The following is a 14,840-nucleotide window of genomic DNA, read 5'->3' on the forward strand; positions in this document are numbered from 1 at the left end:
GAAAAATGTGCGTCCACAACCGGACGACCTAATGCTATCGTATCCAGCATATTTCCCAGTTTTTTCAAGATAACGTTGAAACATTTGAAGCTTCCGTCGCTCTTTACTTCTCACGAAAACTGACTTTTGCGTTTTAAGAAATGTCCAAATACTTTGAATCGGACGATGAGCAGCAAAGATGACAGAAAATAGAGCGATAAACCTTGGGTTTCTACCGGTTCGGAAATACTAAAAAAAGTAGCACATTTTAATTAAAGGCGGTAGGATAAACGTGGCGATATTCGTACGACCAGCAGCGTGAATCGTTCACGAGCTAAATAATACAAAGAAATGTTTGCATCTCGACTATCCTCCTTGTTCTTGTACGCGCGTTAGAGCACAACGCGTTCCTTTTGTTCTTTCGCGGCAGTAGATGAGTTGGATTTGACGTCATCGCGGAACAAGGCTAAATTTAACGTAGAAAAAAAAATTTCGTGTAACGATCGCCTTATTCTGGACAGATTTTCATGACTCACTTGCGCGGCCTTGGGGCCCGCACGTTCTCGCGAGATGATGATTCGTATAATTGTTGTGGTTGTCTCGATGCATGCTCAGTTCGATTACGAAGAAGTTCGAGGTTTTCTAAATACGCCGATTAGCGAATTATAGTGATTGCGTTAACTTGTGCAATTTGTGTTCCTCTTATCGATGCGGTATTAAAATCTACGAGCGGCTAAATGTTACCGTGAAACACGTTAGTCACGTTATTGACTCGCCTGGAAGAAACGAAGAATGGGCGTGTGACGATAGCAAGGAAGGGACGTCGAATTTGCAGAAAATATAGGAACGCCTGCTACATCTAGTCGTAAATCGGATGGCCGGTAATACACGAAGGTGATTTAGGAATTCGATTTTCGTGACCCAGGAACAATTACGAAATAAGCCTTTACCCGTTCGAAAATAACACATTTCGCTGGAGTTGCATTTAAAGTCCGCCTGTATAAACTCAGCCCTGACCGTAATGCTTGTCATACGTTTTTCTGACAGCAGCGCGTGCAAGCAGATATGTCGCAGCGGCGACGCTCGGCGCAGATCCAGTTCGCGTTTCCGCAAACTGGCATTATACCTGTATTTGATAAGCTGCGTGGAACTAGAGCGTTTAAATAATGGCCGTACAAACGACGATGGGCTACCACGATGGGGGCGTCGTCATTCGTTCGAAACGTTCGACAAACAATAATAATTTATTCAGATGTTTTTCATTGCGCGCACTCCTTTTGCAGCGAAACCTAGCGTTTAATATAACCTTATCGATCGATATTCACCGAACGTAACTATATTCTCTGATATTTTCTCTTTTTCTCTTCTTTTTCCCTTTTTTTTTTCTTTTCTTAGCAACTCTCAAAATTTTGGTTCCTATGCTTCTTGGTTCTTATCTTTCTCTTATACTTTCGTACGATACAATCCGAATCGGCATATGCGTGTTATACGATTACAGGCGAAAGTGAGACACAGGAAATTGAGGGTTTAAAGAAGCGGAACCAAAAGGCGGGAATTTGAAGAGTACGCGCAGAATCACTGGCGTACGTTGGCGCGGTTCGGTATGAAAAGTTGGCGATGTCGGTCGACGTGGTAGAAATTCGCGGCAATGGAGTCGAAGTTTAATCGGCGCGACTATCCCGCGCTGGCTGGACGACAAAATCAATTCGGCGAGAAATAAAGGCGGCAGCCATGAAAAATCGCCACCACGCTCCATCTCCTTGCGCACGCGAATTCTACCTACACATGCAAATATATTTACGTACATTCATCGGCTGGCATGTGCTCGTGGCACACGCGACGACCAAATGACGTGACAGTTATGGTGCATTTGCGGGACGCGTGCCACCGTACCGGGTGTCTGTTTAGAATCAATTGACGCATTCAAAGTGGGTCTCTGCGAAGAGACGCGTTTGCGGCCCAATTCGAGCATGGTCGATGAATAGAGCGAGTACGAGTATCGAGAATTTTTATCGTGGTGTTCGTAGGAGATTACGTGGACTTTTTTCTTGGCTCACCGACTACATGCGTCGACCATTTTTGTGTCGTCACGCATTTACTCGGTTGCTTCGAAATAGAATTGTCGACAGTTTCATCATGATATCGATCACGAAGGAAAAATAAACGTGGTTGAATTTACATTGGAACTCGATATTTCACGTTGGATATTTATTTTGAGAATTAATATCGGTCGCAAGCGATGCATTAAAAATTGTACAGCATGATATCGGGACGGATTTTGATTTTTCCGGAACCTTTTGCCGTTACCAGCGAGACACGGCACGTCGTTGCGATAACGTTCGACTGTTTGACCTTTGGATAAGGAAATTAAAAAGTCCTGTTATCGTTGCATCTATCGATAGCGATTTTGAGGAGCGTGGCGAATTACTCGCGCAGGAATTACGGCCCCTAGTCATCGAATTAGAAATACCACAAATCTTCCACGTTTCTCGGGTTTCATAAAATCGAGCGAATTTTGTACCTGGAGGATTGAGAATCACAGTGGTGTACAGTGACTTGTGAAAGCCTATTACACCGTAATGAGATACGACTGGCGCGATTATATCGGTGAGATCTGAAACAAATCTGAAAATATATATAGAAGCTAGGAAATATTTATTGCAAACCTATCTACTCTTCGCGGAGATCAAAAAATTATTTCGACGCTTATCGTACGTTGAAGATGGTCGATACTCGTATGCTGCGGGCGAATATTTTTTTACTAAATACGTCTTTGCAGGTATATGTCTCGTAACTGTCGCACGTTCGAATCGGTTTCCAATATTACCGATATACGTAATTACAATAATTCTATCTCATTAACCGGTGAATGGAATTCCAAAAAGTTCCACGTAACGCACGTAATATATTCAGAAAAATGTCCTATAGCAAATGTTCAAATGCTTGCGTGAGTCGCTGTACAGCGACTCGAACGTACAAAAAAAGCTATAATAGCGCGAGTATCGTTTACGGAACGGGATTTCTAAATGGCAGCTCGAAGCGGGAGAATCGTTATGGCAATGGAGCTAAAGCAATCCGATAGAACGATCGGCGAAAAAAGAGAAGAGGAAACATTAGCAAATGCGTTCGCATTGCACCGCCACTTTTGATGTGCCGCAATTTTCTTCGTTGCGACATTCTGTCAGATATACCGGGCCGTGCGTGTTACCGCCGTGTCCTTCAAAAAACCACCGCGTCCGGTCGGTTTCTCGAGCATGCAATTTTGGTGATTCCGACATCGACGTGCATTACCAGAGAGCTATCGTGGTTAACGGATCTTTATATTCACGCGAGCAACTTGCGTTTTCCACGAGCTCAGGCCCTCGCGTTTTCTCCGCCAATGATTTATCGCTGCCCTTTTAGCGACTTCGATGATTAACCCTTTAACGGTTCAGTAAATTTCACGGAGTCCGCGTAAAAATAACTAGTTGTTTCTTTCTTCGTAAATTGTTTGAACATCTCATCGACCAGGTGTCTCAGATAAGATGCGAACGGGAATTTTTTGTAAACGAAACTAAGCATAAATTACTTATATTATATATATATTGGCAATTTATTGCAATACGAAGTACCAATTACGATATAATTAACGACTTAATTGTATATGTCAGTATACGAGCATATTTCGAAACATAACAATAATCGAATACATAATGCCACTTTGCTTTTAGAATTCTCTTGCTGCTTAAAACTATCTAACAAGCACATGATCTATATGTTCTTACTGCAACAGAAGACACATATGATAGAAGAGTGCAAAATTTTTCACGTCGTATAACTGTGAAAACCACAGGGAAAAGATGCGACAAGTTATATTCATCGTGTTTCGTGATAGAGTAATTTTTGAAATTTCATATGCTGTTAATCAATTCTATATTTCAAAATTTCCCTTTTTATTCGACTGTAGCACTGAAAATGTACGGTTTAGTTATTCTTCCAGTTAAGTCAAAAATATCGATTGCTATAACATTAGCCGTGTCTTTGGTTCTTTATGAAAACTCCCTGAATATAGATCACCTATTTTGAAACTACTTATGTTCGAATGTAACGAGTTGAGAAATTATAACGAAGAAGAAAAATTAGTCTTCGTATGGCCATACCGAAACAAAAATACACAAGTCCGTAAGAACGAAGGGCTAGGCGGTATGCGTTCGTCAAGCTCGCTCGTCACAGTAACGGACACTGTTGATCTAATCTAATCGTTTTAATCGATACGAAAAATTCAATACGCCTGGAAAATTTGCAAGACGAATCTGCCATAGCGCAAATAAGGATAGTCTCGTTTATACTCGGAGCGTATGATTAGAAAAATGGTTGTACAGGGGTTTGCGGGCAAGTGGCGCTCATCATTGTTTGATGCAGTTACGATGGTGTCGCAGGTCTGGAACGGGTAGCGGAGGAGTTGATGGGCCGTAGGAGATGGAAGCAATATCAGGACACCCTGTACAGCGGTACTCGCAGCAGCGAATCAGTGACGGCACAGCCCCACCACCGGCTCTACCCGGCGTTCTCGTCGTCCTGCGACCCGGTGGTGCCCGGGAATTTGGAACAAATTGGGTCGCGTCCGCTTCATCCTGCGTCCTCCTCGTTACCTACAACGATAACGACGACAACGACGGTGCCACCGGCGATAACGACGACGACAGCGGCAACGACGGCGACGACAACGGGCCCGATCAAGCAGGAGAGCCTGCAAAGGCATCACCTGCAGAACCACCATCACCTACAGCCCTCCGCCGTTCAAGATCACCACCGTCACTATCAGCAGCAACAACAGCAACAGCAGCAACGACAACAACGGCAACAAGAAGACCGTCGCCTAAGGCCAGACGAGATCAAAGTCGAGGTCGGCGAGGACGAGTTCGCGAACGGTGTCGCCCGAGAGGAATCGGCTACGAAGACCGCGGATACGTCGACGACGACCACGGTAACGACGGGCACGACGACCACGTCGACGACGACAACGGGAACGAGCATACTTGCCACCAGTACCGCGACCGGCACGATCGCGACGATCACCACGCCGAACACCACCGCTGTTATGACCACGGGAACCACGACGATCGCGACGAGGCGGCGACGCAAACGCCGGCAGAACGACGGAGAGGCCACCGACGACAGAGAGGACGACGAAGAGAACGAGGAAGAGGAGGATGGAAGGGGGCAGGCCGAAGCGGAAAAACGGCTGAAGCTCGACGAAGACGCCGACAGGCCCGTCAGTCCTCTGAGAAGGGAGAACGATCGAGGATCTCGGGATTATCCGACTGCCAACGCTACAGATACGGAAGGGACCAAGGTTCGTTGTAGAATCCTTTCTTTTTCTTTTGGGGAGCAGCAGGGTGAAGCAGTCGAAGAAAGAGCGAATAATAACGTGTAACGGTGTTTGTTACAGGAACGAACGGAAGAAGTCGCGTTGGAGCGGACACCGGTGACGCAGGGTTCATTGAGAGTGAAAACGGAGGAGGAGTTGCAAGGAGTGCCGAGTTCTGGAGGCGGTCCAACGATATTGACGACACCGACGCCGGATTCGGATGCGATCAGGTCAGGGTTGCCGTGCCGGGAGGTTGAAGCAGCCGCTAGAAACGCGGTACCGCCGTTTCTTATTGGAAGCCGACGCACCAGCCCACCGCCAGAAGACTGGAAGCCGCTAGACAAATGTTACTTTTGCCTGGACGGCAAGCTACCGCACGATGATCAACCACCTCTCGTAAGTACGATTCTCGTAACCATGGCTAAGCGGAACCTGTCTTGTTCGCATCATGGTGACGTTATTCAATACGAATCAATTGACGATCGATCGAAGAATAATTTAGCTGGAGGACTAATTTATTCGTCACCGGTTTGACTCGGAATGCTCTGTCGCCATGATGCGATTCGTCGCGCATAAAACTGCATTAGCCAACGCGAAATTCTTCAAAGCGCATAATTAATCGCGCGGAAAGGACAACGCTTTACGTGATATATGACGGATATCGGTCCTCCGGCGCAGGACACTAGGAAACGTTCAATTCTTTATTATCACGCGCAAAAGAGTACGTCTCTTCGCATCCGTTGCTTTGATCGCTTTGACACGCCGCCCTTATAAAAGTTTCACGAAGGCGGACCCGTATTCCTGCGTGGCGAAAAGCGAATTTGATCAGGATTCGATTTGTCCTCCAACGTCGACGAGGATGTGCTCCTTTTTCCATGATCGTTTCTTCCCTCCCACGCCGGTGGTAATCAGTTCCTTTCCGTGTGTTCCGCCGACCAATGACGAGCCGGACGAACATAACGTTCGATGTCGCGAATCCTGCAGAGTCCGCAGAGCGACAGTAGCAGCAGCTCGCGATCGGCCGAGTCACCGATGTCGGTCCAGGTGGACCCGATGGCGGCGTCCGTGGTCGCCGCGGCTCTCACCGGTACCTACCCTACCTTACTGCCTCAGTGGTGTCTGCCACCAAGGGAGGCGCCTCTCGTTGGGGTGCAGCCTCATCAGGACAGTGCAACGCCAGCCGACCAACCTCTCGACCTCTCGGCCAAACCGAAAAATTCTCAGGTACGTGCTCCTTCTGGCGTGGGTAGATTCGCTTTCCTTCTCCTTTGCGTCTAGAAACGCGAAACATAAGAGTCAACGCAATTATCGTCTTCTCACATTTTCGTTTACGTTATCATTTATTTTTACGACGCTAGAGCGTTTTCTACCAAAAAGAAAAAAAGAAAATGCTGATGCATGACACGATGACGCTTTCTGTCGCAGGATAACAACATATCTCTATTGGAACAACAGAAAATACCTCTGAGGATGACAGCAGGTATCGACCCCAAGAGTATCTTCAAGTAAGTAACCTTCTTCTTAACAAGAATATTTAAACGATTTCGCGTTCTCGCTATGCACCGACGAAAACTAGCTATCGATCGTATTTTTCCGACGCTGTCACAGGCTGTTTAGAAAAAAAAAAATAAAAAATAAAAAAATAAAAAATAAAAAAGTCGTCTTGGCGCTGTTGAAATTCGTCTGTGATGCTTAGTAACCAGAACGAGAAGCGCGTCGATTCCTGCCAGTGTTATCACGCGACTCGTTTTACACCTCGCAGCGAAACGAAGCCACCACTGATATAGGTATTTGCATTCCGCGCGAGCAAAAGAAAGTGTTGATCGCATTCCGTATGCCGCGTATTCCAAAGGATCGAGAATAGATTCGTGTTCGAACACGACGACTTAATGGGCGACGCACTCTGTCAAGGCTGATCGTACCGTAGTATACGATCGTTTCGAAGCTGCCATACCGATCGTTCGGCGTACCTTGGATACTTTTATATCGTACAGAAGTTGTGTCATTAAATAGGATGCACGGTATACGATTCGAATCTATAGCGGCGGCGTACGAAACGGTAATTAAAAAGTTTCCACGGTTCGTTGTTTGCTTATTCGGAAAATTTTCCGCCGAGCATCCCATTGCTCGTCCGGCTACTCATTACGAAAATTTGCACGAAAGTCTGTTACAATTTTTTTGTCGGTTTGTTTAGAAAACACTCGTGTCGAAGCATACGCGTTATCCGCGCATTAATCTCTTCAATAGAATTCGCGTGCCGCGAAAATTATCGCGCTCGTACGGCCGTTTATCCGTTTGTCGAATGAGAATATACATATAATGGTAGTGGGTATTTTATTTCGTACGAAACCTGCCGGTTATCGGGTTCAACATCGCGTCCGTTCCAAAGGGTGACTCGAAAATTGCGAGGAGAAACTTCGCGCGCGCCCGAATCGGCCGTGAAAGTTAATCGAAGATGAACGGAAGAGAAATCGGAAGATCCTTGCTAAAAATTCTAAAAGCTAAAATCGACGCGCTCTCTTGAATAACGTTTCGCGATAAAACACGAACCGCCTGTCTTCCAGAGTTTTCACTTAAGCGTCGGCAAGTTCAATGTTTCTTAACCCTGTTACGTTCTTTCAATCATTTTCTAGCTAATCGTGTTTTACCATTGTTGAAAAACTCGTTGAATTTATCATGAAAATAAGACACGGTCGTTATTATGCTAAATATCTTCTGGAAATATCTATCTTTCGAATCTTTAATTTGTTTGACGATAAAAATCAACGTTAGGAATGAACGTTAGAGATAGAAATCGAAGATGATTAAAGTAATTAATTTACTTTGTACGAAGTTCAGGTAGGATAACGCATCGCAATATATCACACGAATACAACAAAAATCTCGTTACATTTATAATTCGTTCTATTCACTCGGTGTTATACTTCTAAATATACCTTGACTTATTTATTAAACTTTTGGTAACAGGCTTCTTTTTATTATTATTGAGACTTTTGGTGATTTTAACGAAGTACGTAGTCTTTGTTCGCTTTATCGAAAGTTCAAATAGGATAACGCGTTACAACGTGTCTGACAAAAAAGTCTAAAGAGGAATGTATCTTTAATTCGTTAATACGCTTCTCGCTGATCGGTAGACTCGTAGATTTTTGTTAATTTTCACGAACGTTCGAAGCGAGCATTTAAAAATCTTGTTCTCGGTCGGGACGAAAACAACGGTCGAGACGTAAAAATTCAAGAATCTCGGCATGAGTAAGTCGAAATGGAAGAACGTTATAGATTCCAAATAATATAACGTTCCTTGAAGCGGACGTTATTCGTGGGGGAAAAAAATGAATAAATGGCACGATGATCGAAGGAACGAAACGGAGGGAGGGAAAACAGGGAGAAGACGAATAACGCCGAGTCAAAGTCGCGAACCGTGTCCGTACGTTGCCCTCGTGTTTTCGCTGTTTTCCCCGCGGAACATTTTGCGCGTCAAATTTTTATCGTCGTCTATTATTAGTCCACCGTAATCTGCACCTCCTGACACATCGAAGGCACAAAGTACCTCGCGTGTGTCGTACGCCGCGCGAGAAAGATCGAAACGCGGAGAGGAACGCTGGAGAAAAGGAGACGGGGCCAGAGTCTCTGCTCGCGGCGGCGCATGCGCGCTACCGCAATTAACGATAAGATAGCCCGCCGTCGAAACCACGCGAGTAAAGTCGAAAAATTAGAAGCTCGAACGATCAACCGGACGAACAATCGTTCGAGTCGACGCTGTTGACAAAGTTTTCTTGTACCGCGTGGAAATTCCAGATAACAGACGTCACGTGACCACACGACACCGGATCTCTCTCGCAAGCGTTTATTGATCATTTTCGTCAGACCGCAATCGCCTCTTATCTTAATCGGTGCTACAGACAATGATGGATTAAAATAGGAGCAATTACGAGTTCAACGATGTAGCGCTAATTATTTATGTCTCTAAGGAATAGCATATAGATTAGACATTAAATAGCTGAAAGAGGATAACGCAGTGTCATGAGAAATTCATCTTGGTTGATCTTTTATTTTGACGTCATTCGCTGCTTAATATAGTAAGGTCACAGGTAAAAAGTACGATAAATCGCATTTTTTCTTCTTTTTTTTTCTTTTTTCTTACGAAAGGATAATTTTATTCTCGGACGATCCCATATCGAAACTAACCGTTTTCTCATTTGTTTTTGAGATTAGACGCGATTTCCTTGAACGTTTGAAAATTACTGACATTTATTTCTTACGGAAGAGTATCGTATCTTTAGTATTTAATAGCAGAAACGAAAGAAATCCCGACGAGAAAGAAATAATTATCTTCTAAATCGTCCGTTACGAATCGCAGTTATCACACCGTCGGGGGTTGATCTTTCGTCGAATGGTTAATTTGGATAATGTTGAAATTAGGATAATTAGAGAGAAGCTAAATTTGCAGTGCAGCAGGTATCGCGGCGAATAAAGAATAAAAGGCTGCAGAGATACGGTTGTTGCAAGCGGCACTCGAAGCGGTGGCGAAGCTTAGGAGGGGGCAGAACGGTCGAAATACACTTTTATCAGCTTACTTTGCTGTCCGAGAGAGAATAGGTCGACGAACTCATCATGGGGGGCCACGGTTCTCGCGAATCACCAACAAGCGGCGACATCTTTTACGTGGAATTCTTCCTATCAATTTTATTGTTAAACAACGGGACAGACTGTAGCAGCCCGATTGCTACCTGTCGTCTTTGCGTCATTCGATTCTTCGAACTGCCATCAGCGATACAAATTGAAATTTCTTAATTCGACGATAGAGAAAGCAAGCGGGAAAGAAAAAAAGAAAGAACAAAAGGTATCGATGAATATGTATAGCATCAGCGGGGAAAATAACAGGAGACTTACGACACGTAAGAAGCCGAATAAATCGGCTATGTACGATACGTATGCAGTCGTTCGAAAGCCGAACTGGACAATTCAACTTCTTATTAATTTCTCAATTTTATTACATAAACACGCGTTTAACGATCGCTGCCCAAGAAACAAACGAGTTACTCCCATGATTCAACCCAATTCAGGATACGTGCGTTCCATGTGAAATTCTGCGAACAATCTTGAATCCCTCGGTATATAAATTTAACGAATATCGCGGATGTCGTGGAAGAACGATCGTTTTCTTGATTTTCTCTGATTTTTCTACTTTGATCTTTCTCCATGTTTCGCACCGTGATCGTTCAAGTGTTCGTAACGTGATAACAAAGTTCAAGGTAAATTAAAAAAAAAAAAAAAAAACAGCGTTTGCAACGCAATCGGTTCTTTGTATTTCTAAATTTATAAAGTTGTTCAACGTTGGCTTCTAAACGGCTCGTATAAATCATATTCGAGGAACATTTTAATTGCGTAATAACTGACAGCTCTCTCGCCGTTAGCCCGTCTAATTTCGCAGCTAGAATTCGTTCTAATACAGCCGGCTAGGTCAAAGATCAAAGCGTTAACGAGACACACTCTGTTGGATCGATTCGTTTCTCGTGTACAACACGTGCGCGCACCTCGCCGGCCACGTGGCTGGGAAACGTTGGTACAGCTTGGCCGATGAACCGCTTCTACACGTGAGTCTACGGTACGAAAACCACCCGATAACCCAGTAACTTCGTTACGAGGATATCGGTATGGCGTGTTATATAGCGTGATTGTGCAATTATCGGGTCTCATTAGATATCTGGAATCTCGATTCGTCGGTACGTCAACGTGCAAAATAGATCGCAGGTATTTATGGATTTTTGGAAGGTTGCAAATATCTGCCGAATACATTCAATAAGATATCAAAAGTAGAATACTTGTTGTGATATTTAGTAGATCGAACAGACAGAGAAGCGGCTTAGGAATTTGAAATGAACCGGGATAGAGAGATATGCAATAGGGCGATAAAAAATAGCAAGATTAAACATTGACTTGTTTCTCACTGCCTACGTTCTTTCCATCATTTTCGTCCTAATTCTATCTTTCTAACAAAAACGGAGTTTAAAAGGAATTGCAAGCTCGAGCAAAGATACGAAGACTTTATTATCGGTGTATACGATGCGTAGTTTCAATTTTATGTTAAACGCTTTCCTAGAAATAACTCCCCGTTAGATTTCTGTTTAGGTTCCGTTTCTTTAGTTTCATTCGCAAAAATATAAAATTGCACGAACGTCCGCGGTCTAGCGACTAGACGGTCGAGTAAAGGAGAGGATAAATGGTAACGCGAATTGATAATACGATAAACGATACCATGTTGAATGTTTTAGTTCTTGTTATCGTGCAAAACCACGTATGACCGGGCCAGTGGCGGCCGTGGCGGCGGCAGCAGCAGCTGCGGCAGGCGTCGGTGGTGTCCCCGTGGTGGGTGCCGGGGGTGGCCGGAGGGCCTACACCGAGGAGGAACTGCAAGCCGCGCTCAGGGATATCCAGAGTGGCAAGCTCGGCACACGAAGGGCGGCCGTGATCTATGGGATACCGCGTAGCACCCTGCGCAACAAGGTCTACAAGCTTGCGATGGAACGCGAAAGGGACGCGTCCCTGTCTAGCACCCACTCACACCCTCACGAGCCCGGCGCCCCAGCCACCACCACCACCACCATCACCACCACCACCACCACTACTACTACTACTACAACTACAACACCACCAAATACGACCCAAAACGCCTCCGCGACCACTCCGCCCCCGCAAGTGGATGAGGTAGGTTTTGGGGACAGAACAAGAGAAAGAGAAACCGGAAAGCGAGAGAAGAAGTGAGAGGCAAACAGAGGGTGCGGGAACATGTAATAAAAAAGAGCGATGATACGATAAATCACGTCGTATCTGTACCTAACTTTCTATAGCAGAGGGAATCAAGTATCGAGAATTGATAATCGAGTAACTGAGAATTGAGAATTGGCAATTGATCGAGAATTGAGTAATCGTAATAGCAAATATACCGAACTGAGAGGGCGTGCAAACTGGAAAGTATCTTATAGGGTCGAGTGTGGATCGCTAGGATGTAGATCGTTTTTCGAAACCACGCTTCTTCTGACACTGGTGGCACGAGTTTCCTTCTCGGTGACAGTCGTCGACCGAGTTATCGTTACGTCGAGAATGTCCGATAATCGTGTCAGTGACGGTAGGAGGAATAGCTCCAATATTAAATCGAGAAATTATATTCATCTCTCAAAAGAAAAAAGAAAAAAGGAAAAAGAAAAAGAAAAATAGAAAGAGGAAAAGGAAACGTTTCCTCTCGTAGAAGTTTCTACGTAGAAGATTCGGTGGTGATTTTCCGTCTCTAAAGTATCTCCATGTGTTCGATTCGATTTCCAATTCTTCGTATACGTATGATTGTTTAATTAAAAAGTCTACCGTGCAGTTCCTTTCAGGTTCGATACACGTTCCACCGTCATTAATCATAAGTTATCGGACGTTGCGAGGAAAGATTACGCTCGATAGAGGAGATGATGCCTTTGGACGCGATTTATCTTAAGCGAAAGATGACGCATCCAAGGACAAGGAGAGAATATGACGGAGAGGGAATGGGGAGGGGGGTTGCAGAGAGATATAAAAGACCAGTTGAATCTCGATAATTCGTTCGCGAAGGAAGACCGCCTATTTGTATCTAAGTGTGGTTTTGGTTAGGAAGAACGAATGGAGCTTCCCCAAAACATACCTCTGCCACGGTGATCGTAGAGTTCGCGTGAACCGATCAACTCGCGAACTATATACAGGTACAGGAGATTGCAACTGTCGTACGAGCATATTTCATCTTCTAATTTGACTATAAACAAAGGAAAATGAAGCTGATTAATACGAAGATGGATCGGTTCACGCGGTTCGTTATCGGTTGCCGTGATGCTCAGTAGTGTCGAATGTTTTTGCATGGGCTGTTTAACTTTTTTATCTCACTATTTGTAGTTTAACACACGGCCGCTTGGTCTTGGCGAGGTTGCAAGACTCGAGGTAAGTCTTCGGGACGATCGTTTCGAGCCGAGAGGAGAGAGTTCTTCTTGGATGCGAGCTTTTGTTCGCGACGGGCTCTTAGGGCCCTCGAATTCGTTGTCACGAGTACATACGCTTTTTTTCCGACCTCGACACCATGCATCCTCGATGTGTTTTGTACAGACGATCGTGCTTCAGTATTACTAGTACAGCTGTCGATTTTATGGTGCAAGGGAATGTCAGGAAGTAATGGTTTCTACGTGGCGTTGCAATATAGCAAGGCATGCTGACAAGTGGCGTGGCTTATCCGGCAACATATATTCGAGAAACTGATACACGTTAGACGAAAATTAATTTTCCAAAAGCGTCCGTAATATCTTGACATTCGAACGATGCACGACGCTTGTTGGGAAATGGATCTTGGAATATCGAATAATCGATGGTTCATTTTCCTTTTTAACGACGTTCTGCCTGGTGTCATTAGGAGAAGCGCAGGTAGTTTAGTCCTGGTAGATTTTTTTACTTTGAATGCATGTTGTTTGAGTAATATTTACGAGGCAATGGCCGGTGTGTAGCACCGGGTCCTTTTTATTCGTCGGAGAGCGAGACACTTTCGAGCTGGTTTTCAATTTTCGACCATGCCTTTCTCTTTCTTTTCGCGCGAAAAACCACCCCGGTACAGGAAACTTTACATGAGAGTAACATTTGGGCAAAGCGTTCCTTTCTTTTTCTGTGTCCTTTTTATTTTTGTATACGTCGTACATGCTTTTTGCGAACGATTCTATCTGGCAAATTCCTGCATGACGCTTGGTCATTCTGCATTCGACGAAGAAGAGTGTATTTACATGGACAACCGACACTGTTACAACACAGACATACACGCAAATACAAACACAGAAGAACGCCTCTCGATGAAATCCTGCTAGCGAAAAGAACGTCGCCAAGAAAGTGTTATACCGATTTAACGATAATGATCGACGTAAGACGAGACTTTCCTCGAGAGGATCGATCGATGTTAACGATTCGTGTTTCGAATTATTCGTTTCCTTATCGCGGCTAGAATGTGTGGAATACGCTAGAAAAAAAATATTCTTAACAGGTGGACGACAAAGAACTGTCCGGAGCGGAAGAGGAGAAAGAAGTGGAGAAAGCTCTGTTGAAGCCACTGTTGTCTTTGGAAGACCTTGTCAGGTTTTCCGCCCTCGAAGGAAGCGGCGGTGATTCCCTCAGAACGTTGCTACAACGAGGACACGAGACGGGAGCCGAGTGGCCAGGGCTCGAACACGCCAACATCGGCCCGTATATTCAAAAGATGCTTGCAGCAGCTGCGCCATTTAAAGGTGAGAAACACGCTTAACCCTTTTTCCAGTTGGCTTCTTTTCGTTTTTCTTTCGTTAAGAACATTGAACCAACGAATTTTTAAGCGCGTCGTGTTCCCACGAAGACAAATATTGTTAAAAACATTCTCGAACTACTGTCAGCGTATTATATATATACTTTTTATAATTACACATAGTATTACGAAAAGTATTACATAATTACGAAAAGTATTTGCGCGACGTTATAGTTGTTGTAACAT

At 44.4% G+C, this 14,840-nt stretch overlaps 1 protein-coding gene across 9 annotated transcripts in view; it reads left to right on the top strand.

Moving 5' to 3' along the window:
* The window catches only part of LOC117230847 (mushroom body large-type Kenyon cell-specific protein 1), a 91,000-nt gene that overhangs the window by 64,136 nt on the left and 12,024 nt on the right, over nucleotides 1-14,840 (top strand). For 4 of the 9 annotated variants that reach the window (XM_033488718.1, XM_033488717.1, XM_033488721.1 and 1 more), the window contains 7 exons: nucleotides 4,398-5,314; nucleotides 5,411-5,725; nucleotides 6,314-6,553; nucleotides 6,755-6,834; nucleotides 11,602-12,034; nucleotides 13,238-13,282; nucleotides 14,361-14,601. In XM_033488718.1, the coding sequence (XP_033344609.1) occupies nucleotides 4,398-5,314; nucleotides 5,411-5,725; nucleotides 6,314-6,553; nucleotides 6,755-6,834; nucleotides 11,602-12,034; nucleotides 13,238-13,282; nucleotides 14,361-14,601 (2,271 nt within the window). Of the gene's footprint in view, nucleotides 1-4,380; nucleotides 5,315-5,410; nucleotides 5,726-6,313; nucleotides 6,554-6,754; nucleotides 6,835-11,601; nucleotides 12,035-13,237; nucleotides 13,283-14,360; nucleotides 14,602-14,840 lie in introns of all 9 variants that reach the window. The other 5 variants (XM_033488719.1, XM_033488716.1, XM_033488720.1 and 2 more) reach the window with 4 other exon arrangements.

The sequence above is a fragment of the Bombus vosnesenskii genome, unplaced genomic scaffold (genome assembly GCF_011952255.1).
Source record: "Bombus vosnesenskii isolate JDL3184/JDL3185 unplaced genomic scaffold, Bvos_JDL3184-5_v1.1 scf7180000013267, whole genome shotgun sequence".
Lineage (NCBI taxonomy): Eukaryota > Metazoa > Arthropoda > Insecta > Hymenoptera > Apidae > Bombus > Bombus vosnesenskii.